We start from the raw sequence: 24,745 nt of genomic DNA on the forward strand, positions 1-24,745 counted from the left end.
AAAGGGGTTGGAGCAGACGGGGCGCGGGGGGGGGGGAAGCACCACCGATTCAGTGGGGCTCCAAGAAGGGGCAGAGAGCTTGGCCTCCGCCTTGGCACCGTGTCCCGTCCTCTCACACCTCCGCCAATGGCGCGCTGCTGCTGCTGCTTCTGCCACCACTGCACAAATATAAATAGACGGTGCCTGCAGCTTAATCAGGTGTTTTCCTCGGTGACTCACATCAGCTCTATCTGCAAAAGTTTCAATTAGATCTAATAAGAGCGGGCTTTGTTGCTGTGAGTAATCACAGGAAGGGCTGGGGAATTGGGAGGCTGCAAAGGCAGCATTAAAGTGCGCCGGGCTCGGCTTGCGGGGAGGAATAATGCGCGTGTTAAATCAGGCCTCCTGCATAATTCATGCCACTCGGTATCACGTCCCCTTTTCCCGGGTTGCCCTAAACCGATGTGGCTTCCCATAAAGCCCAGGATCATTGTCTGTGGTTGCTGGAGGTGCTTCCCCAACAGCAGGACAGGCTCTGGGGCGGCGGCTGATGCTGCTCCTCGCTCTGGGCTTTAAGTGGAACAAAAAAAGGGCTTTCCTGGGTCATATTTCTGGTCACCGGTGCAGAAATGCCCAAAGGCTTAGCTCCAGCATTCAGTTCCCTTTTGCTTCCTAACAGACAGTGGCCCTTTCTCATTCTGTGGGTAGTGGAATGCTGTTCACAAGTACAAAGATTTAAATGAGCAGACATAGGATTTTCTTCTAATGATGAGCTTTTTATTTTTATATTAAATTGTGCTCTTCAGGCCACAATGGTTAAAATGTTGTTTTTCAATTTCCCTTTTTCCAGCAGTAGCCCTTTACATGGAATGATGCATTTCTCACTTGTTTTAAACAACTGTGACCTTTTAAACATAACCATTATTGGAGTATTATTCTTCGTGTTTTCATGAAATGAGCTAGAAAATGTGTTTTATTTATTCATGAGGATATCGTGAATTGCACTTAGGACATTTCAATTCAATTAAAATGTACGTGTGCATAATTTTATAATAGTTCATTTGAACTAAAATAAAATAAAATAACTGGAAAAACAAGATTAAAATAAATTACATACCAGGAAGTCTTTTTGCAAAAACTAGAATTCGGAGAAGTCAAAAGCAAATTCCCACCCCCACCCCCCACCCCGGTAATAACTTAAAGGACATCTGCTGGAGGGCGGGGGGACAATTCTCATGGTGCTGCGATCTTAAACTGAGTTGTCAGTATCTGAAATTCTTTGCTTAACTTTGCATTTGCCTGGACTGCCATGAATGTTGCTATAAACTGCGCACAAAAGAAAAGTTAAGCATTTTGAAGGATTCTTGACAGAACTGGAAAAAAATGCACCGCACTTGGAAAAAAAAGGTATCATTATTTGAATTACAATCATTTTTTCCCCCCTCTTTTAATTTCATTTGTTAAAATGGAGTTTAAAATTCAAGGAGCTCTTATGGATACAACATAAACAGTTCCTTGTTATTCTTAAGGATTTTAATTGTAATCTTGTAAACCAGGTTTTTAATTTTAAAATGGTCAGAAAGGGGATATATTTAAATTTACATGTATTTCTAAATTATTTGGACATGTGTTTAAGTCTGTTTCTAAATTATTTGTGAAACTGCACAGAGCCCACTTGCAGCTCTGTAGTTTCAGGTCCTCAATTCTGGCCATGCATTTGGAGAAAGACGACGAATTCCTCTCCCCCACCTCTTGTCCTGTGGCAAGTCTCTGATGGAGGGGTTTTGGTGCAAACTCTTTGGCTGCTACAGCCCTTTCTCCTTGACTTGGGAGGAGTCACCCCCACAAAGCACTCTATAAGCCTGAGCTGAAGGACAAGAACTGGACAGCGGTGGCAAGCTTTGATTAAAGCCCAAATTCCTCGCAACATCTTCATTCTGTTTTGTTTTTCACCCTGAAGGTTTTCAAATGTCTGCCACTGAAAGATGCCCCAAAGGGTCCCTGTGGAAAGGGCTGTTTTCTTCTCCTTTCCTGTGTTGGGGCAGGCCAGGGTGGCAGGCAGAGTGTCCTCCATGCAAGTTTATCACCCCATTTCCTCCAGTATAAACAAAGTCAAACAGAACTGGAATGCATCGTCTTTGCGAATAGGTTTCTAGAGATAACCTTTATGCAGAAATGTTTCTTGTTCGTACCTATTTTGTTTTTAACAAATGTTGTGGGTTGCTGTTTTTTTAATATATATATATATCTATATCCTGCCTTCCTATATAAAAACACGCAACGTGAAGTTTGGAACATCTTAGTTTGTAAAAAGTAATATGAAATGGGGTGCACACACATGATAGAGGGGTGTAAAATTGTGAATGGCATAGAGGAAGTGGAGAGATGGAAGTTCTCTGGCCCCCAACATTCTCATGATAGCTCAGTGGGGGGGGGGTTGAAGGACGCTTCTTCACACAGCACCCAATTAGACTGTGGGAGTTGCTCCCACACAGTGTGGTGTTGGCCACATTGTGGGGCTTTGGCCTAAAAGAGGATCAGGCAAATCCAAGTCATGGTGTCTGCCTCCAGCCACTAAGAGCAGAGAGCCACGCCTCTCAAGGGCGTGGATCAATGGGGAACAAGAGCCTTTTTCCCCACGGACTGCCTGTCAGCTTCCGAGGGGCATCTGGTTAGCCACTGTGGAAACAGGATTTATTTATCACTTATTTATTTAAAAATGTACACTGCAGTATCATTTTATAAAAATATAAAATCAAAGCAATTTACAGCAATAAAAACATAAAACTATAAAGTTAAAGACAGCCATGAATTAACCATCGTGGAGGAGGGCATTCCAAAATGCCTGGTGGAATAGAAAAGTTTTCATTTAAAAGTTGGCACAGAAGGCGACTGCTGAACCTCTATTGGCAGAGTATTCCACAGCGCTGGGCCCATGATACTAATGGCCGGTGACACTGAAGAATGATGCTGGCCTAGCAGCAAGCCCTTTGGTCTGATCCTACAGCCAGGCTCATCCTTCCACCACCTCCTGGGCAGGAACATGGAGCAATCTGGCAGCTGATGGCAATTTTGTTTTAATTTTCCTTTGACTTTTCCACGCCAGAGTTTGCTCCGCTCTAGGGGGGGAAGAGCTGCAAATTGCCAGCTCTGCGCGCTTTTCTGCCCGACTCTCAATCCATCGGCTCAGTCTGCTGCAGAATACAAATATTGCTGGAGGAAGATTAAAAACAGGCCTGGAATGGCAAGCAGCTATAACTCTTTCCCTTCACACCAGAAGTTCTTGGCTGTCAACATCCTAAGGGTGAGAACAACGGGCCCTGTTTGTGCCAAAGCCAAGAGGGATGGAGCCCAGATGAGGGGTCATGGCAGATCTCACTCTTGCCCATCTCATCCAGAAGGTCTTATAGAATCCATGGGCAAAAGATGGAGGAAGTCAAAGGGAGCAGCAGACTTAAGGAAGTCATAAGGGGGTGGGGGGGAATGAAAATAAAAATAAAAATGGCCTGCTCAATTGCTCCACCAAGCTGGCAAAGTAAGGAGCCACTCAGCAGCCTCTGAAGCATGGATAAGATCTAAGGGAGAGAAGTCCCAACCCCCCCCCCCAACCTTGTTGCCTTTGGGCTTGCATAAAACACATCACTACTGGTGGATGGGATGTGGAGGGTTTCTCCTAGCAAGCATTCAGAATCCACAATGAATAACTTTTTATGCACAGTTGGTTAGAGCATGGTACTGATAATGCCAAGGTTGCAGGTTCTATCCCCATATGGGAGAGCTGCATATTTAGGTTGAATAAGATGATCCTCAGGGTCCCTTCCAATTTTATGAATCTAGGTCTCATGTGGAGCAATATGACCTTATGCAAGAGAACTGGAAGGATGGCAGAAATGGCGGGGGGAGAAGGGCAGAAGCAAGAAAAACACCAAGGACCTTTGAGGAAGGGCTTTGGCTGTTGGTTGAATGTTTGTTCTTCCTTTCTACTAAATGGTGCTTAATGTTTATTTGCTTGCTTGCTTGCTTGTTGCATTTATTATACCCCACCTTTTTTCCTCCAAGTAGCTCAAGGTGGCATACACAGGTCTCTCTCCCCTTTTTATTTTCACAACAACCCTGTGAAGCTAATAGACAGTGAGAGGCCTAAGGTCACACCCAGCACGCTTCATGCCTGAATGGAGATTTGAACCCTGGTTTCCCAAGCACTAGTAAAACCATTTCACCACACTGGTGTTCTGTTAACGGCAAACACACACAATGGGATAGAAAAGAGCAACTGGAACATAAAAACAGGTCTGCAAAGCATCATTAAAATGAAACTAGCAAAAACAGCCACTGCCCATTGAACCAATGCCCCCCTTCACCATAGACCTGGCTTTCTGCTTTGTTGATGGGCAAGGAAATTCTCCTACCATTTTGGAGTCCTGGGAAGGAAAGGAGGGAGGTGGCCTCTGCAATGTTTGATGAAGGTGTTGAAGAAACAAACTGCAAAGCTCTCAGATTTCGGAGTCAACTGTTTCCATGCCTGTGAGTGGCTAGTTGTGGCAAGGGCAGCCCTTGATCCCTGCCTGCGTCTGCAGTCAAAGCCAGGCTCAAGGGGCAGGGACCTTGCTCCCTGGGCCACCCTTGGAAATTCTGCTGCGCTGCCCAGTGGAGCTTTGGCTCTGCCTTTAACTGCTCTTCCTGGAGGCTGGGAGGTGGGAGCCAGGAAGAAATGCCAAGGGATGATCAATGCGACATGAAATCCTCTTTATTGACCACCTTTCACCTCTGCTTAAACTAATGACGGAGCCTCCACTTATCTGTCCCAGGGCTCTAGGCACATCAATTTCACAAGGCCACATAAATAACCAGGGGTCACAGGGCACCCCAGAGCGGCCTGTCAAGTGACCTGCCTGTCTGTCACGGAAGGAGTGGTGGAGCTCCAGCTACGGAGGCCAAGCTGGGCCCCAGATCTCTCACCAGGCCAGGCCTTGCAGTGTCTGGGTCTCCCTTCTGTAAGCTGCAAACCAGAAACTTCTGGGTCCATCAACCACCGAGGGGGGGGTGTTTTAGATGGACAGTGGGAAGAAACTGGTGGGCTGGTAGCCAGCTGGGGTGGAGGCAAGTGACTCAAGTTGTGTGGCTCACAAACTAGGCTAAAGGCAAGGGGCTCTCAGAGGCATGCAACAGGGCAGACTTAAGGAGGGGATTTGCATGCCCAAGTGCCACCAACATTACCCCATTCCAGAGCAGCAGGATTTTCTCTTGGGTTCTGCTGCGTGTGAGATGTCTCCACCAGTGTACTGGGTAAAGAGGCAGATGGAACCTGCCCTTCACATTTGTTGCTGATGCAAGAAGGGGGAAAGTGGGAGTTTGCCTCTATTCTCCACACAACAACCACAAGAGCTGCTCACAGCAATGAACATAAGACTCATGGGGAGGGGGTGAGATGAGGGGGTCAGAGGATGGGACTTAGATTCAAAACACCCTCAGGCTGCTTCCAGGTGAGTGTTTATTGTGGGGGTGGGAGATGCTTCTCATCTGTGCAAGTTTTTCACAGGGTTCACATGGCATCATTGCATCAAAATGCCATCTTGCACATCTTGCACATCCGCACACGCACACACAATTTAATCTGGATTTATCCTTTCTGGGGAAAATATTATGTCAAAACAAAATGGTAGGTGAGCCACCTGCAATGTCTGGAAGACCCATTGATAGCACTAAACCCCCATCTGGAATGACCCTCAGTTGAACATCCCCTGCTATAAGGAAGAAGTTCAAGAAAGATAAAAGTAAAGGGAACACTTCTTGGCCAAAATGGTGGAGAGGCTGCCGGGATCTCTGACCCAACTGAAGTAAAGAAGCATGACAACAAGGATCTTGCAAAAGCATCACCTGCAAGGAATGCCATTTGAGGTTGCACCAATAATTCCAACATTGCAAGCAAGGGGTAGTGCTTGTGTTTGCCCTAGTGGTAGGTCATGGCCAGCGTGCTCTGCCCACTTCTGGCCAACACCTTAAAGAACTGGAGAGGACAGAGTCAGAGGAACACCACAAAGATTTTCTCTCTCACTCACACACACACACACACACACACAGAGAGAGAGAGAGAGAGAGAGAGAGAGAGAGCGCGCAGGCAAAAGCCAGAGCAACTCTGGGTATTAGCTTATGTGATTGATGCAGCGGGGCACAGGTTCTATGCAGTGGCGTAGCTAGAACGGGAAGGAGGGTAGCCATCTATGGGGACGGCGCAAGTCACCCACTGGACAGGGAGAGCCGGGGCGGGGGCCGGCCACCTCCCGCTCAGATAGAGGGCAGCTGAGATGGAGCTAGCTGTTCCAGCACCTGGAGCAGTGCACATGGGGGCGGGGCTAGTGTCCCAGAGGGTGGGATGGTGATGACACCCCCCCTCAGGGATGACACCCAGGGCAGACCGCACCCCCCGCACCCCCCTTCCTCCACCAATGCTGCCGCAGCCAGGAAGGAGGCAGTGGCTGGAGCCACATCCCATGCTGCATTTTCAGGCAGCACTGGGCCCATCCACTGGAGGGCGCCCTGCAGCTCCAGTGCAGCCTGTGGCCCCCGCCACCCCCTTCCTCCACAACTGCTTCTAAGGATGCTTCACTCCATTCTCCTGAACTTGGTGCATGGATCAGATTGTTCTTAGTTGATTTGGAAGAGTTCTGGACTATTAAGCTCAAGGTGAGCTGTTCTAGACAACAAAACATGCACCCATTTCCACACAGGTGCTCTAAGAAGGCCCGTGCAGTGCTTGTCTGAGACCCAGATGGGAGTCTTGTTAGAATAAAGTTATAAACTCAACCCAAAAAGTAGCTGGTCCCTGACAGCTCCCCGCCCCACACTGGCCAGCTTAGCCCTCTGAAGATTGGGGCAAGTGTACTTGGCTGTCCCCCCACGCCCTCCCCCCACCTTTGCACAAACCTGGCCCTAAGTGTGTAAGTTAGAAGGTGGTGGACTCTCCTTTCTTAATCAGAGATTGGATAGTCATCTGTGATGCTTGCATCGCAGGGAGTTAGACTAGATGATCCTTGAGGTCCTTTCCAACCCTACAGTTCCGTGATTCTCAGTTCATTCTGAAAAATGATGTTCAGAATGCCCAGATCCTATTAGCAAAGACATTCCATTCCATTCCCAAATCAGTCGGGTAGCTCTGTGCCAGCTAAAATAGGCAGAGAGATTAGGAACAACCCAGCAGTAGGCTCTGTTTCCGATTCTCCTGACTAAAGCCTGACCCTGGAGGAAGGTTCAGGATCCGGTGGCCGCAACAGCAGCTCCTCTCCCCCTTCTTGGCAGCCTGGCCAGTGCTGTGCAGGAGGGCCTCAGCCCCACGCCAGCCCAGCGCGCGTCACTGGCTCAGGGCATCCCTTCCTTCTGACGACAGTTGGCAAGCAGCTGCATAGATGGGATGGTTGCTGCTTCCGTCCACCCGAGGCCTCCTGGCCAGAGTTCAGCTCTCCCGTCCTGGAATGCAGCTGGAACACGGAGTGCATTCAGCTGGGGCTGGGCAGGGTGCTGCACTTCACCCAGATGTGCAGCAGGCAGGCAATGCTCCCCTGACTGTTCCAGCAAGGAGAGAGGCTCCCAAAGCGATCCCACGCACAGGGCTAGCCAGATGGGTGGCATTTGCCTGTCTGCATCTGGCAAACACAGCTGTCCCTGTGCCAAGGGCAGTGGGCACATTCCAGCAGCCCACTTTAACTACTATTTATTTATTTCATAAAATCTATACGCCACTTGATTGGTTTTAAAAAAACAACAACAATAATCTCAAAGCGGTTTACAAAAAGGATAAAACTACACAATTACCACTAAGAAGAATTAATAACAATTTAAGACTTTCAAAAAGAGAGTAAAATAGAGTAAAAAGAGATAAAAACTCGCATCCGCTTTCTGAATCTGTGGGTAGGCTTGTCTTAGCAAAGATCCTTTTAGCAGGCGTCGAAAAGAGTACAGTGAAGGCACTCGCCTGGTATCAATAGACAGGGAGTTCCAAAGTGCCAAAGAACCTTTTGGCAGCCATGAACCCTGTGGTGGCCTGGACTGAAGGGACCCCTCTTGCCTGGTCCTTCATGCTCCCACCACCTGTTGTGGGATGTGACATCACTGTAGCAGTCAAATACACCATTTCCTGTTTGCCCAGAGTCCAGAGTGGACACACACGGGGATGTTACTCCAGCCAGGAGGACTTCCTGTCATACCTGTCTGGAGCATCCTTCCCCTGCGTGTGACCAGGTAGATGGGCATGACCCTGGGAGACCCCATAAAAGGGCTGGTCACGCAGCCATCTTCCCTTCTCCTTTTGCTGATTCACCTTGTTCCATCTTGTTGTTCTTTTGCTCTCTGCTGGCTCTCAGCCAGCAGCACATGGGCTCAGTCCCCATATGGGATGAACCCACTCTCTCTTCTGTAACTGCAAGCCAAAGCCTGTCTTCAGGATCACACTGTGAACTGAATGTAAGCAAACTTCTTATTACTTTTAAGAGAACACTGTTGTGTCTTTATTCTTTTTAAGAGGGAATCAAAGGGGAATTTACCAGGAACAAATACAAACTGGACAAGCCAGACTGGATTGCTTAACTCAAGAGATTCTAACGAATCTACCAGCTAGCTTCTTGCGATATACAGGGGAATGTGCTCTGCTACCAGCTCACTAGCGTGAGTGAGGAAGGATATTTAATCAAGATATCCTCTCCTAATATCCTCAACGTTCCCACATCTGTCACCCTGATGGGATCTAGGCCAGGCAACTCTGTTAACAAGGCCCTCCATGTTCCCAAAGCAGAACACTCTGCCCCTGACCTAGGCAGAAAAAGGGGTGGGGTTGTGACTTTTCCAAGAGATGGGAGTGATGGGGTTCAGGCACACCTTGAAGCCCTTTCGAAAGGGTACTTGGCACATGCTCAAAAGCCTCTTTTTGGAAGCAGGTGTTTCCTTTTCAGAGGAGAGCTTCATCCTTTGATCTGGATATTTTGTGCAGGGGGGCTTATTGACTGCTTGAGGGGGGCTGCTGTGCCTAGCTGCTGAGCTGAGCTGCACTGCATCCTGCCCTCTGTCATTTCCGGGGGGGGTGGACTTTCTTATTTTGATATTCCCTTTCCCATTGACTTCTCTTCCACCAACCCCAGGTGTCCTTGTTGCCCTTCAAACCAAGGGGCAGAGGATGTGCCCAAACACTGCCAGGCCCACAGCCCTCCCCTATTGTTGCCGGCTCTGCTGCAGGAGCTTCTGCCCTCATGGAGCTTCTGCTGGCCATCCCAGGGGAGCTCCACCAGCCCAGCAGCTCATCCACTCATAGGAACATCGGAAGCTGCCTTATCCAGAGTCAGACCACTGGTCCATCTTGCTCAGTACTGTCTACATTGAGTGGCTCTCAGTGATTTCTCCCAAGCCTACCTGGTGATGCTGGGGATTGAACCTGGAACCTTCTGCATGCAAGGCAAATGCTCTACCACTGAGCCTGTGTGACTCCTCCTTAGCCTTGAACTGGTGGGTTGCAGCCTGATCCAAGGGCAGTTGCAACAGGATAAGAGATGAAGAAATGAGTCCCCCAAATGCATGTTTGGGTTAAAAGTGGATCCTGAACCTGAAAAGGCTGAATATACCTGCTCTATGGGATTGTACCCAGAGTCTGTAGTAATTGGGCCCCTTTAAAATCAAGTTTCAGATCTCCATAGGAACTGAATGAAGCCAGCCCAAGATTCATGGGCAGCTGCGATGAGAGATTTCACCTTTGGGGGGCCGAGACTGTGCTCCCAAGAGAGCAAGCGAAAGGCCTGACGCAGGCAGCCACCTCCCTTTGTGTGCATTTATATTATTATATGCAGCAAAGGGAACATTCTTGCCCAGAAGATGCCCGGGGAGGGGCCGAGCGGCCGCCTGAGCTCCCTTTGTGCAGCCTCAGCCTGCGTGGGCTGAGCCACGGATCGGGGTCCCTCCATGCAGCGAGCACAAGGGCCACCCTGTGAGCAGAGCGGGCCTGGGAGGGTGCCAACAATCCTCGGAAGAATCAAGGCTTGTTTTGGAAGGTCAGCCCCCTGGCCCTCGTGTAGGTGGGCAGCAGTAGATAAGAAGGAAACATTATCTCTCACCACGCAGGTCTGCAAGACCCATTTCGCAAGGCTGGCACAGGCCACAGAGCCCTCAAGCCCCCGGGGAACAAAGTCCCCAGTGTGGGCATTCAGCGAAGCCTTTTCTTCTGGAGGGAGGAGAGGAGGGGTCTCAGTGTACACTCAGCAAAAGCACACACTGCTGACAAGTCCCCTACAAAGGGCACTTGAGCCTCCGGCAGAGCCCCTCATAAGCACACAATTGTCCGCCTGCTGGGACATTTATTTGCTCGGGCAGCAGAGAGACCACTCCAAAAATGTGACTCCTGGAACCACAGTGTTTCCCACCCCCGTGCAGTGGGAGGCTAGAGCCACCTTAGAGGAGGGGGCCGGTCACTTGAGGACACGCACATGCCTCCCACCCACCCCCAACACATTCCTTGGTACTCCACCCTGTTTGTTGAGGGATTAGGAAAGACTTGGGGGCATAAACACAAGCAGGGCTCAAACTGGGCTTCAATGCACTGAACCCCTGCCAGCCAGCCACCCACCATGTGCAGCTGTGCAGACTCCTGTCTCTCTGTTCTGCTGTGGTGGGATAGCCAGGTGGAGCTGGTGACCAGCTGCTGGTGGTGGTGGTCCTCTTTGAGCCAAGGCAACCTTCTGATTTCCCTGTATGGCCGGTAAAACCAGATGCTGTCTTTCACAGGCAGACAGACAAGGGGTTCAAATTCATACTCTTTAGATGAGGTGGTGGGCTCAGTGATGACTTCTTCTGAAGTGGGTAGCTCAGTCACCACTGCTGTCCCACCAGGCCTTTTACCCCCAATCCCCCAGAGAAATGATGGTGCAGGGTTATTTCTGATGCAAGGGGCCTTATTCAGGAGGTGGGGGGAGGATTGCTACCCTACGGGCATCTGTGCTACGAACTCCTTGGAAGTAGGGCATACGTAACACTATGACCACAAGGGCCTTTTGAGTTACAGTTTCCAGTCTATGGAATACTCTCCCCAGAGAGGTCTGCCTGGCGCCTCCGTTGACCTCCCTGTCCTAAATGAGGTTCCATACCCTGGAAGGTTGAGGTCCACGGTTTAGGAGCACTCTTGGATGCTCAGGGGGCAGCTGTGGCTCCAAGTGGTTTTACCCAATTTCCAAAGTGTATTAATTCCACCTTTCCCTGGAAAAAGAGGTGGTCACTGTCAAACATGCTACCATCCTATCAAGATTAATGCCTGAAAGATGCTCTCTGTGGGGCTGCCTTTGAAATAGGTCTGGAAATCAAGAGGCAGTTGCCAGAACTTCACCCGGGCTGTTTCCAGAGTTGTACAATCTGCACAGACTGCCATTTGCTTTCTGGGCCCGATTCAATGCCCTAACAGTTTGGGGCCAGGATTTGTGAAGGGCCATATTACAAGAACTTACTGATATAACATGAACCTGCTGATATAACACTGTGTTTGCCTTGCTCCAGGTCACGTTTCCATTAGAGGTTCACTCAGCTGGGATACAGGAGGCGAGAGGAGTCTTTGCAGTTGCAGTACCCAGGAAACCAAAGGAGCCCATTCATTTAAGACCCTTTGGGCAAACTGTAAAAACATGTTTATTTCACCAAGCACTGAGTGTTTTCCTCCCCTCCACTGCATTTATTTTAGTTAGCTCCAATTTAACATTTAAAAAAATGTGTAACAAGTTCTGCATTTTATTTTTTACTGATACATTTTTAAAGATTGCAAGCCACCATAGGGCCCATTTGGACTAAAGAAAGGAAAAGAAAATCCCTGGAGGCTGTGCCAGGAGATGGTGCAGTGCTTGCAGAAGGATGAATCCCTGGAAGTGGAGCTGCCAACAAATAGTGGTTAACATCAAAACAGCTCCCCACCTCCCTGCAGGACTCCCACACCTTTACACACCTCTGCCTCATTTTATCTTCTGACCCGCTCCCCTGTGACCAGGCCAGGCCTGTCCTGTCCACTGCAGATGAACCAGATCTCACAGTGGGGTCTCTGAGGAAGCTTCCTTGCTGTGCAGAGGAACCAATGCAGTTTGGAAGGAGGGGGATGTAGGTGTTCCTTCACTGACCATCTTGGATCTTGTCCTCTGCCTCCCTGCAGCAGCCTGGCATGGATCAGCCACCGCTCTGGGTCCAAACTGGTGGGAAGGTGCTCCTGCTATGCATGGAGAAGGTTAAAGCTCACTCAGGTAGTGGGGCAGGCAAGATTCCCTTTGGTCCTCCTTCTCACCTAATTACAACAACCCTGTAAGGTAGGTTAGGCTGAGAGGCACTGACTGGCCACCAAGGTCACCCAAGTGAGTTTCACAACTCAGGTGGGGATTTGAACCCTGGTCTCCCAGATCCTAGTCTAACACTCTAAGCACTACACCACAGTGGCTCTCCAAAGCCTATCCTGGTCTCGGTCGACTGAGAGTCTCTTTCAGTCAGAGGCTGGAGAAAGAGCCAGGCCTTGGGGGAGCTCCCCCAAAAGGGCATGAAGAGGCTACTTAGACAGTAGGGAGATATTTGAACAGCTGGGGTGGATGGGTGTAGACCTTGCATGTACCAGCAGGGCTCAGAGGGTGGGCTGCATGAGGCCAGGAGCATGGAGTGTGTGCTGGGTTTTATGAATGACTGAGGGGGAAGGTGCCTGGGTGCATCTCTCTGATTCTCTCTCTGGGCTCAGGTTTGCACGCAGGGTGGGTGTTTGTTTGCTTGCCTGCCTGCCTGCCTTTGCACCTTGGCAAGGCTGCGTCTGTGTCTGTCAAGGGGGCTGGGAGTGGGAGAGCCACGCCTGGAGCTGGGAAGGAAGGAGGCTCCCTCCCTCCGCGTCTTGGCGATAAACTGCCCGCCGTTGCCAAAAATAAATGTTCACGTTCCAAAGGCGCGCTCAGATCGCACCAGCAGCAGCTCATTAGAGATGCATATCGCTTGGCGGAGGTCCCACACCCTCCAGCTCATTATAAATATGCAGTTGCTGCTGGCTCTACCCCAATCATCTCTGCAATCAGAGCTTTTAATTAGGTTAATTAAATTGTATCAAACCTCGCAGGGACACAGTTCCCTGATGCTGATGAGCAGCCAAAACAGACCTCGGCTCCAGCTCTGACTAAGAAGAAAGCCTGCCTGTCCCCCTGCCCCCAGCTCATGACAATGCATGAGGAAACTGCTCGCCCCTCCCAGAAGAGCAGCGGAGAGGGTTGACTGGGGGCTGGGGGGGGCTCCTGGCAGGGTGTCCAGGGCAGCCCATCCATGGGGCTTTCAAGTACAGGTAGGTGTGTATGTGAGTGGTTTGACTGCTTGGTCCTCTCCACCAGCAAAATTATTTCCCCAGAGGGGACCCCATGCCACTTATTTGGGCTGCTCATTCATTCTGCCCTGAAACTCCACAGAAGCCCCCAGGCTGGATTTGGCTGACCCGTGCTTCTTCTCACAGCACACAAGTTAAACTATGGAACTCGCTCCCTCAGGAGACAGTGATCGCCACCAACCTGAATGGCTTTAAAAGGTTATAGACAAATTCATGGAGGAGGTTATCAATGACTACTAGCTGCAATGGCTATGCTCTGCCTCCACAGTTAGGAGAGGCAGCAGTGCTTCTGAATACCAGCTGCTGGACACCTCAGGAGGGGAAAAACTACCCTTGTGCTCAGAGTCCTGTTTGCTGGTTTCCCTTTGGGGCATCTGGTTAAGAACCGTGAGAACAGGATGCTGGCCTAGATGGGCCTCTGGCCTGATTCACAGGCTCTTATGTTCTCCTCCTGCTCCATGCCAGGGACTGGCTTTCAAAGCAGCTGGGGCTGGAATGGGCTCCAGCAATGGTTCAAGAGAAGCCTTGTCAATATGTTTCTGGCACACTATGGCAGCTGTTATTAACTGCCCTGACCTGCCTGGGAAAGAAGCAGAGGCTACCTTGAACCACCTCCTTCTCTGAGGACTCCTCAAGCACAACGAGGCACCAAAGGCCCCTCACCAAGGACCCAGCGTGGAGCTCCAACCATGCCAATGCCATGACTTCCTGTGACGGAGTGACAGCCCATGTTCAAACCGCGGGAAGCCTCATGTTGACAGCTGTGCCCAAGATGCAGGCTAGCTGCTCCTAGCAGTGGCAATGGATTCGAAAGTGCAATTGGGTTGCTCTTTGTCAGAAGCCACTCTGGAATATATCAAACCACATGCAAAAAGTCCCAAGTTCAAACCCTGACCTCTCCCCTTCCTTTCAGCAAGACACTGCCTGAAACCATGGAGATTCGCAGCCAGTCCCAGTGAAAGCAAGGCTGAGTGAGATGGGCTGGCATGGTGGTCTAGGACAGCTCCCTACTCTATGCAGGGTGCAGGCAGGCAGAAAAGCTTCAGCTTGAATTAGCCCAGTGGGATTGCAGCCAAGGTGCTCAGTTGCCTCCTATCTGACAGAGAGAAGGCTGCTGCTGCTCTGGGACAAACTCTTGATCAATCTGCAGGCTTGCAGAGAGGATTTAAAAAGAAGCCTGCAGGGCTCTCTTCTCCACAAACATACCTCACACACCTCTGAGGGAGGCCAAATTCAGAGAGCAGGGATAGGCAAACACCCTTGGCTTCCCCCGATCAGCCACCCAGAAGCCCAGGCAAGTGGCCCCCAAGCAGCCCGGGCTCAGGACAGCAAGCGGGCAGCTGGCTCTCTGCCCGGCTGTGGCACAAGCAAGTAGGTTATTTCCCAAGAGGGCTCCACCACCCTTTGCCACACACTGAGTCACCTGGAGCCCAGATGCACCATCACCCAGCAGGGAGACGGGGAGGGAGGGAGGAGCTTCCAGCTCCCAGAAACCTGCCTGTTCAGTTCCTGTTACTATAATTATCCCCAGCTGCTTCTCTCCCCCACAGATCCCTCCAGGCAGGCGCTGGGGGCTCAGAGACCCCACCCCATGCTTCCCACTCAAGACTTCACCAGGGTTGAGAAATACAGGAAAGTCCTGCAGCAAAAGAGCTGTATGGGTGCCTCAGCACTCAGTGGGGCTGAGCATTGTCCCAGGGACACTGGAAGAGAAAAGAGATCTGTACAGCAGCCCTAGTTGCCAATCCAGGCACTTTTCTGGGCTTCTATCTGCAGCGGGAAGGGCCTGGAGGACCTTATGGAAGCCTTTTCCACATTCCAAGCATGAATGATGCCAGAGCTGGCCAAGATGACCCCAAGTCCAAAGAAATTGGGTTGGTGGGGGGGGGCTGAGCACCTCTTTTGACGAGGTAAGGAGAACCTGGCAACAAGCCTCCAGCGACCCCTTGGCTCTGAAAGCTCCATGCTGACCTGCTAGAGATAGGGGCATGAGAATCACCTTCCTACAAATGGCTCTTAGAATGCCTACTCAAGGAGGAAGACGTTACCAAATGCTACTGCTCACACTGGCTGCATCATCTCCAGGCTCAGAGATGGGAGCATGTTTCTGAATTCCAATTATTGGGGGGATCAGACGGGGCAGGGAAGTGCTCTTGCACTCAGGTCCTGCTTTTGGGCTCATTTGGGCCTTGCGAAATAAGAGTGCAAGACTAGACGGGCAGCCTTTGGTTAGATCCAGCCTCCAGGCTCTTCTCATGCTCCTCTGCAGCCTTTCACCCTCACAAAACCCTGTAGGGATTGGATGAGGTTGCAGGAAAAAATACTGCCCCAGGTGTGAGATGAGCAGGGCGACACTCTGCAAGATTGAGGGCCGAAAGAGGAAAGGAGGGACCGACCTTAGCAAAGACTTTGCATGCCTTGTCTAGGAAGCAAACCTCCCTGCACCTAATCCTGGGTTGCTGAGCTACAGCGTTCTTGATGTAGGTGGGATTGAACACCTGCCACAAGTCGGCAGGCACACTTCCAGGACAGAGGCAGCTGGGATGTCTGCCCCAAAATGCATTTCAGATCCTTCCTTTCTCCTTCTGCCTTATATAATACTGGTGTGGAGAATGCAGGAGATTCTAATGGTGTGCATCATACCAAGTAAACAGGCCTCTGCAGGATCATCAGCCTGGATCACCAAAGCCTACCACCTAACATACACCCATCAGGTGCCCAGAGGAAACCAGCAAGGCCCCACCTTGAAAGAATACAGGATGCCCCTCACTCTTTTGCCTCCTCATATGGTTGGAGAACATGGGGGGGGGGGGACCAGAGGGGCACTCATCGAGGTGAGAGCCTGCAGCCTATGATGAGGGTGTCCCAGCTGGGCTTCCCTCTCCTGGCAGCAGAAACCCATTTGCAAAGGTCCACCTCGAAGAATGCAGTTCAGCTACACACATTAAGAACAAAAGTAAACAGAAACCCCAATTGATCTTGCTGGAGACAAAGACCTGAGCCACACCACAGGGGTCTGCATGCTGAAAGCAGCATCAGCATCAACTTCAAACAACATTGGCTCAGTTCTTTGGTATCTCAGATGGGAGTCAAGGCAAGCAACCTCTGGCTGAGTGGTTAGGAGCACTCCAGCAGCTCCCTTTCCGCTCTGGCTGGCTTTCCCCCAACCAGCACAGTCCTCTGCAGCCACAGAGCAGCACTGCCACCTGCTGGGCATTCCGCACTAAGCCTCCACTGCTAGGCAAAGTCCAAGAAGCTCAGATGGGCAATGCCAGCTGGCTGCTCCTCTGGAAGGCTCTCCCTGCTGCCCTATCAGAGTGGCACAATATATTGTACCTGCGGAGAGCAGAAGGTGGGCAGAATTTTACCCTCTCCACATCCCAGGCGGGGCTCAGCCAAACCCCTTCAGAATCCTTCAGAAGCAAAGCAGCCTACGGCAGGCTAGTCAATCAGCACAGCTCACCGAGTGGGGGAATCTGGGGCTGCCATGACTCCCAGCCAATCCTTCTCTCTGCCTACACAAGAGGAAACCAAAGTAAGCCCCATCCCAGACAGGGAAAGTCAATATTTTTGTAATCTCAACTGCCAAATAACTTAATACATGGAGTGAAGAAAAGAAGTACCTTCTTTATGCAAGTCTCACTGCTCATTTTGGTTTGAATTTATTATTATTCACCCACTTGCATTACATACCCAGGTGTTCCAGTGCAGAAGTTCAAAATCTGGAGAGGAAGAGACATTTTCTTGCCAGTTCTGATGGGTTGACAAGGCCACCTTAGGGCCCCATCTCTGCATGTTCAATGAGCCCCTTCACACAAGCAATAGAAATCAGAATTGCTCCCACTGGATTTGTTTGAAAAGAAGGTATACAAGACAACATTTATTCTGAAAACGAGAAAATGAATTTGTGCAATGAGACGGCTCCACCAAGAAAAGCCACTTGCCGGGGTGAGGGTGGGGGAACCTCCTCTAAGTTATCGTGGAATAAGATGTCCTTCATCATACCCACCACAGCACACGGCAGTCAGCGCTTCCGCCTGAACTGGAATTTGTAAATAGCTGGCTGGTTGACGGTTTCTTTCTTCAGCTTCACTTTGTGGGCTTTGTCCTGAAATTGGGGGAGAAGAAAGTGGGGCTTCTTAAAGCAACATACCCTTCTCATAAGGCTCAAGAGAGAAAAGCCAGGCATAGGGTAGGGGGCTGGGAAGCAGCAAGGAGTCAAGCAACCCATCTTAGATCTCTCAGTCTCTCAAACTGGTTGTGGAACTGCCCACGTCACCCTTGGGAAGCAGGAAGGGCTGACTGATCCTCTCTGGAGACACACATTGACCCCCCTCCCATGTTCCCTGGAAAAGAGGCAGGAGAAGCCACTGTAAGGCAGTAGCAAGATACTGCCACCTCAGCCAAGAGCAAAGGGAAGCAATGGTAGGTGGAAGGCAAAGACACAGTCTGCTCCCTCACCAAAAGGTCCTTCCGGGTCTGGAGCTTCTGACCAATGACAAACATCTTCCGCTCCCTCTCAATGCGCTGCTTCAGGAGGCTGTACTGACTCTTCCTCTGGCGGGCTAATTTCTTAAGACAAAAGAGAGAGAGACATTTACTGCTTTTGGCAATGGACAGAAACAAGTCCTCTCTGAAACGCCAGGTGTCTCCAACCGATCTTAAGGAGAAGACACCATGCCCAAGGCTGCCTCCAATTCTTTCTTGGTTGGTTAAGTGAAAGTTCCCAGCATACCCCACTTTCAACCTTGCAGGCAAACCTTCCCTATTCCAATGTTCTCCAGATGTTGCTGGACTACAATTCCCATCATCATCCTTGACAAGAAGTCATGCTGGTTGCTGTGAGTTGTAACTGAGGAAGGGCACCTTCACCAGAGTCCATCTCACAGCTAAACATTCAACATGTGAAAAAGCAGTCCTCTGCAGCCAGATTCTCAAGAGAAACCACAGACACCCTGCAGTAAAACTTCTCCCCTGGATTCTCAAAGGGACTTTCCCAAAGGAGCATCTTCCTTTCAACCCAACCCTTCCTAACTATTCACAGCAACAGGCCAAGGAAGGACATAAACATATACTAGGCCAGTGGGATGGGGTGGGTTGACAAAAGCAGGCAGGCTGCTCTGGGAACCCTGGAGGTCTCACATCTCACCACAGCAGGTACAGAGGGAGTTTGGGCCTCTCCTATGGGCCTGGTTCAATGCCATTTCCAGGGAGCATGTTGCCGATCCCCACGGCACCCAGGCCCCAGGCTGCCAGACCCAGCTTTCCCGAGCAAGGCCATCTCAAGGCAGGTGTGAGCTAATTAGCACCATTGAGGACGACGGATCCAGACTTGTTGCACCTTCAGAACGTGACAGTTCTTCTGGAAGAGGAGAGAACCCACCAGTCTGAACTAGCACAGCGACTTCAGCAATATGCCAACAGGAGGGTGGGGACCTTATCTCCCATCTCCCGCCACAGCAGTCTCTGCCTCAGCAGTTCTGGATGGCCTCTGCATTCTTCTCAGGCTGCCGGGTATTGCCCAATGTTTCTGCTCCTCTAGGCTTCCTCCTCCTCCGTATCCCAGGCAGGAGTCATGTGACCTTCTGCAGAGCTTCCTGATAGGCTGGAGCCAATCAAACTGAAAGGGGAGGAAGAAAGGGGGGAATCCCCTTCCCCCACTCTCAAACACACTGAGCAGACGTCTGGCTCCCTCTGGCCCATTTCCCAAATCATGCAAGCCTGAGGACTATAAATAAAATCAGCAGCCGCCAACCCCGGGCTGAGAAATATTTTCCTTCTTATCCGCCTACCTAGATTAACACGTCACCCCTGTATCTGCAGGGAGCTGAGAGAACTCCAGCACCTCTCCGCTAGTCCTCATGGCACTTGGGGCGAAATTTAGCATTACGCAAAGTACCCAGAGTAAACCCCTTGAAATTAATAGCTGAGATCCATTCATTTAAGTGGGTCCACACGAGCAGAACTCAGCTGGCTACAAGCCGAAGTATGCAACCATGGCTCAGGACAAGAACGTGGATCCTCCCACTTCGGCACTCTCAGTTTAGCTCCCAAGCAGAAGCCTCTGGGGGCTGATAAGCAGCAACTGAACAGACCTTCAACTGGGCCTGGGTGGTGGCCCCCCGAACGGCTTCCTTCCGCAGAGTTTCAAGGGTCGGCCGGTTGTACACTCTGCCCACCAGCTCCGGCGCAGTGTTCAGATGGGTGGCAATGTCAAATCGTTGCACTGGAAAAAAGAGAAGGCCCTGGGGTTGGCAAAGTCAGCCAAGAAACACCACTCACCAGACACTCAAGAGCCCTAAGGAAGGGTCATGCAGAACAGGAAGAGCCTGGGGGCTTCTGAATACCAGGTGCTGGAGGGCACAGGAGGAGGGAGGCCTCTTGTGCTCAAATCCTGCACTCACAGGTTTCCCCTAATGGGCAACTTGTTGGCCATTGTGAGAGCAAAATGCTGGACTAGAGGGGCCCCCTTTGGCCTGATCCAGCAGGCTCTTATGCCTCTGGCAGCTCCCTCCCTTCCCCTCTTCCAACTACCATCCCACAACCCCCACAGCATTCTTCAGCACAAGCGCATTAGAGTCAAAGGAGAAGGATGAGAAGGAAGGCTCCTCTGAAGGAAAAGTAAACAAGAAAGAGGAAGGTGGGAGAGAGCAGCCAAGTGCCCCCCTCACCCGCCGTACATGCCCCCCTTACCTTCCTTCTTTGTGTCAAAAAAGAATGTGTGCTTGTTCGGCTGCTTGCCCTCAGCTTCCAGCAGGTGGAGCTCCGACTTCAGCCTTTCAATTTTCTGAGGGAGAAAAGTGACTCAAGTCTTCATCTTTGCTGGGAGCCACAGAACCAGGCGAGCTGGAAGTGGTGGGGCAGGACCTGAACTCAGGGAAGAGCACAGGCTTTGCACGCAGACTGTGAAAAGCACAGTCCCCAACACCTCTGCCTGACAAGCAGAGGCCTTCCTCTGCCTGGGATGGGCTACCACCAGTCAGAGTAGGCAACAGAGAACCAGTGGGACCAATAGGCTGGCCTGATAGAAAGGAGGGTCCCCTGAGGCCATCTGTCTAGGGCAGCCTCCCAGCACAAGGCATGACCATCCAGCTGCCAGGCAGCTCTCCATGATCATTCATCCACAAAAACCAGACCAGGGTGCCTCACACAAAACAGAAGCACGGTGGAAAGCTTGACGCATGGCTCTTGAAAGCAAGCCAAGCCACATATAGGACAGCCAAACACAACCACTACTCCTTCCCAACTCTACACGTAGTAGACCAGGGAGCAGCATTTACAGGGGTGACTGTTAACCCTTCAATGAGTGCCAGGAAGTAAATTCCCTTTAAGTCCAGTGGGAATGTGCTCTAACCTTGACTTCAGCTACCCGCTTCATCTCAATGTATTTCAGATCCTGTGTCTTCATCAGCTTCTGCTGCTCCACCGTGGTTTCTTCTTCCTGCTTTTTAATTATGTGAACTCCATCCTGCCAGTAAGAAAACATATATACTTTCCGGTCAGACACAGTCAGTGGTGCCATAAGAGCTTAGATTGGGCTGGGGCAACAGAAACCTAAAATGACAACAATCTCTGCAACAGATCTGACTGGTTAGGCACTGTAGAACAAGCCAGTAACCCCCCTTTTCCCTTTGGCAAACAAACAAGCAAACAGAACAGGAAAATTAAACAGGAATACTCCAAAGATAAAAATAGCAAGGATGGGGTTTCTTGTGCTCCACAAGATGTAGGAAAGATGGAGCGGACAAATATACAGATGCAAACAAGGGCATTTATCCCTACCACCATCCAGTCAGTCAAGCCATGAAGGTCAACAGTAGAATCTACACTGCAACTGTCTCTCCCCCAATGCAGCCCCACATAAGAAGAGCCCATCCATCTGGATGAGTCCAAAGGCCTATCTAATTCTCTTCTTACATTGGCCAACCAAATGCCCAACTGCAAGCCAATAAGGAGGACTTGAATGCAACAGCACTCTCCCCACTTCCAGTCTGCAGTAACTGGTATTCAGAATCAGACTGTTTCTGACAGTGGAGGTAAAATAGAGCCTAATCGTCTATGCATTTGTCTAATCTCTTTTAAAGCTATTCAAGTTGGTCACAGAACACACACACCCTTCAAAAATAGTCCCATCCTATTCTCTACTCAGGCTAATAAGACTATTTGATCCACTATCTGCTTCTTGGACAAACAAGCAGGAAGCCATGTCCCCCCTTTTGCAGGGCTGCTTCCCAAGGCAGACTCTCACCTGGAGCTGCACGCGGGTCATTTTGTAATAGAATTCATCCGGGTTCTTCTCCTCGGCCTTCCTGCGAAGCGCCTGGAGCGCATTCCGCTTCTTATGGTAGTCACTGAAAGGCAACAAAACATCCACATTAGCACAGCCTTTCCACACAAAGAGTTTCCTCCACAGAGAGGCTACAAATGGGCTAGAAAAGGGGGACAGGGAAGAGTTGCTCCTTCCTTTACGCTTCTGAATATCAGCTGCCAGGCATCACAAATAAGGAAAGTGCAGTTGCACTCAGTTCCTGCTTGGAGGCTTCCCACAGGGATTTGGTTCTCCACTGTGAGACTAGGATGCTCGACTAAAGAGGCTTTTGGTTTGATCCAGTGGCAGGGCTTTTGTATTTCACCAGGAACTAATGCAAGCCTCTGCCATAAACACAGAAAAGTATTACAGATGATTAGGGGAATGCTTTACCCTCCAAATGTTCCAGATTAGTTTACTGTAACACACTCCACATGGTGCTGCTCATGAAGACAACTCAAACCTCAATTTGTTCAAGCTGCAGCCGTCACATTGCAGCCTGGGACTCCATTTAGATGGCACACAACCCTTATTTTAAAACAACTACATTGGTTGCCAATTCATTCTTGGGCCCAATTCTAGCTACTCACAAGAATTGGGCCCAATAAAATTTATTGAATTGATCAATTATAATCAATAAAAATACTTAACTAACTGAGGTTCTGCCCCCCCAACAAACGCCTGCCCCCCAACAAAAAACCTGCCAATGCCCATGGCGGAGACCCCATTTCCTTGCCTGCTGCAAGAGAAGCCTTCCTGTTCATCAAGTGTTGAGCAGGGAAGTGAAGTAGCAGAGACCTCCTGCACACCATTTTGGGGTCAGCACATTTAAGGGTCAGACAAACTTGACACAGCCACATTAGTGTGGTGCAGTGGCCAGAGTGCTGGACTAGGGACCTGGGAGACCAGGGGTTGAATCCCCACTTGGACATAACATTCACTGGGTGACCTTGGGCCAGTCACGGCCTCTAAACCTAATCTACTTCACAGGATTGTTGTGGGGATGAAATGAGGAGGGATGGGTATTAAATGAAGAGTGAGGAGAACCATGTACACCACTTGGAGCTCCTTGGAGGAAAAGGTGAGATATAAATGCAATAAATGATGATGATGATGATGATCACATTGCTGCAGTGCAAGACACTGGCAGGTCCTAGTGAGCAGCTGCAGGAGGCATATTGTGAGAGTGAGGGACATTACTCACTTGGCACGGAGCTTGTAGTCCTTCTTCTTTTCAAGGATTCCAAGATTCTTTCGGGAAGCTGGCTGGGGGATGGGGAGCAGGGAAAGAGAAACAAACACACATGGGGACAAGTGCTCAATAAACATAGTAGGTGGATATATGTGCAAGGTGTCTTATTTAAAACAAACAAGTAGACTACTGAAGTTTAAGCTTGTTTTATAGCACATGTATTAATACCAGGGGAAAGGCCTGTAAGGTCAGTGGCAGGGTGCCTGGCTTCCATGCAGCAGGTCCCAGGTCCAATCCCTGCCGGCATCTCCAATTAGACCTGGAACAGGACCCTGGAGACTGGCCACCACTGCCAGTCAGTGCAGACCACACTGAGCGAAGTGGGCCCAGTTGTCTGACACCCAGCTACCTCGGAAGGTGGCGAACTCTCCTCCACTGGAGGTTTTTAAGCAGAGGACGGAAGGCCATCTCTCAGCGACGCTTTTGCTGTGATCCCTGCACTGCAGGGGGTAGGACAAGATGAACCATTGGGGTGGGGTGGGGTTCCAACCGGGCATTTCTACTGAACTTCTGGACCGTCCGCAGCGACCCAGAGGGCAGAGGGGCCTTTCCGTAAGGGAAGAAGGAGGAAACCTTCGGGTGCCCTCCTAATGCAGCTCCTCGTACAACAGGGAGGCGTCGGAAGCGACACCCCCCGAAGGCGGAGAGAGGAGCTCCAGAGACGCCGCGGCCTCGGCTCTTGAGGGGCAGCCCTAGCCACAACCTCTAACCTCTTCCCCACTCAGCCAGGGCGCAGGGCAGCGGCCTCTAAGCCAGGCGAGGCCCCTGCGAGGGTCCCTGGCCCTTCCAGCCCAAACCTGGAAGCGACACCCGAGGCAGGGGGGAGGGAAGGAAGGGAGAAGCCGCCACCGGAGATCGTCCGCCCGTCCCGCTCCCCGCGGCGCCTCTGCCTGGACGGCCAACCTGGCTCCGCTCGCGGTGCTCCCGCTGGCGGGACTTGCCCGCCTTCTTGAACGCCGCCGACATGCTTTCGAGAGCCAGGCACTTCCGCGCCGTCGACTTCCGGTCCCCATCTGGCCCACTTCCGCTCGGCGGGGACCGAAGAACTAGGAACGTGCAGAGGAGAGCGCGTACACGGATGGAAAGAGAAGCGACGCCTCCCGTTGGGATGGAACGAGGGAGAAGCGTCAGCCGCGGGGCGAGCTCAGGAGGCTTCGCCGGAATTCCTCACTCGAGCTCGCCCTAGTCCCAAGCGAGGAAATACATCTCCCTCCTCCCATTCACCCCATACCCTGGATCAGGAATCTCCAACCTTATCAGACCCGTGACCCACTTTTTTATAGAATCATTGACCTGTAGGGGTCATTGAGGGTCTCTAAATAGGTCATCTGGTCCAACCCCCTGCAGTGCAAACCCAAGCAGGCATTTGGGGACCCATTTCTTACTCTTTTATCATATATTTGCATGATGGAGTGGGCTTCTAACAAACCACCTTGGATCAGAACCCATTAGTGAGTCCTGACTCCCGACACATCCAGTGCCCTCCTTGGGGGATCCTGAGAGGTTTAAATGTGGCACAAGTCCTGCTGCCACTGAGTTCAGATGGGAGGGAGGAGGGTGTAAGAGGAGCCCCCACCCCCACTTCCTCATTCTCTTCTCATTTGTGGTGGAACAAAGCATATTTTTAGGGTGTCGCTCCCCTGCCCTAGTTTCTTATTCTTTATTTTATATTTCGGCTATAAAGGAATTTTTTATAATAATTACATTCCGTTGTGTTGTATTCGCGTTATTGAAATACCCTCAAATGCAAGATTTTAACCTAAATGTTCCGAACGTAGATGCAGGGGTTCAGGAGAGAAGTGCTCTAGGAGACAGGCACACAGTAGCAAGCAATGATCAGTGCCTGGAGCGCCTA

At 50.7% G+C, this 24,745-nt stretch overlaps 1 protein-coding gene and 1 long non-coding RNA gene across 2 annotated transcripts; one reads left to right on the forward strand and one right to left on the reverse strand.

The window, feature by feature from the left end:
• The first annotated feature begins 7,847 nt into the window (after window positions 1–7,847).
• On the forward strand, window positions 7,848–17,439 carry LOC310767907. The gene is made up of 2 exons (XR_014551118.1): window positions 7,848–8,436; window positions 11,500–17,439. It is a non-coding gene; the product is annotated as an uncharacterized lncRNA (long non-coding RNA).
• On the reverse strand, window positions 17,179–23,909 carry UTP11 (UTP11 small subunit processome component). The gene is made up of 8 exons (XM_083625366.1): window positions 23,794–23,909; window positions 22,843–22,904; window positions 21,579–21,681; window positions 20,685–20,798; window positions 20,024–20,117; window positions 19,426–19,556; window positions 17,792–17,902; window positions 17,179–17,438 (listed from the first exon to the last, which is right to left on the reverse strand). Exons 1-8 carry the CDS (start codon window positions 23,854–23,856, stop codon window positions 17,355–17,357), a joined length of 762 nt encoding a protein of 253 aa, XP_083481492.1. The 5' UTR covers window positions 23,857–23,909; the 3' UTR covers window positions 17,179–17,354.
• Between the last annotated feature and the right edge of the window lie 836 nt (window positions 23,910–24,745).

This window comes from Podarcis filfolensis (genome assembly GCF_964270895.1).
Source record: "Podarcis filfolensis genome assembly, chromosome: 8".
NCBI classification, from domain to species: Eukaryota; Metazoa; Chordata; class Lepidosauria; order Squamata; family Lacertidae; genus Podarcis; species Podarcis filfolensis.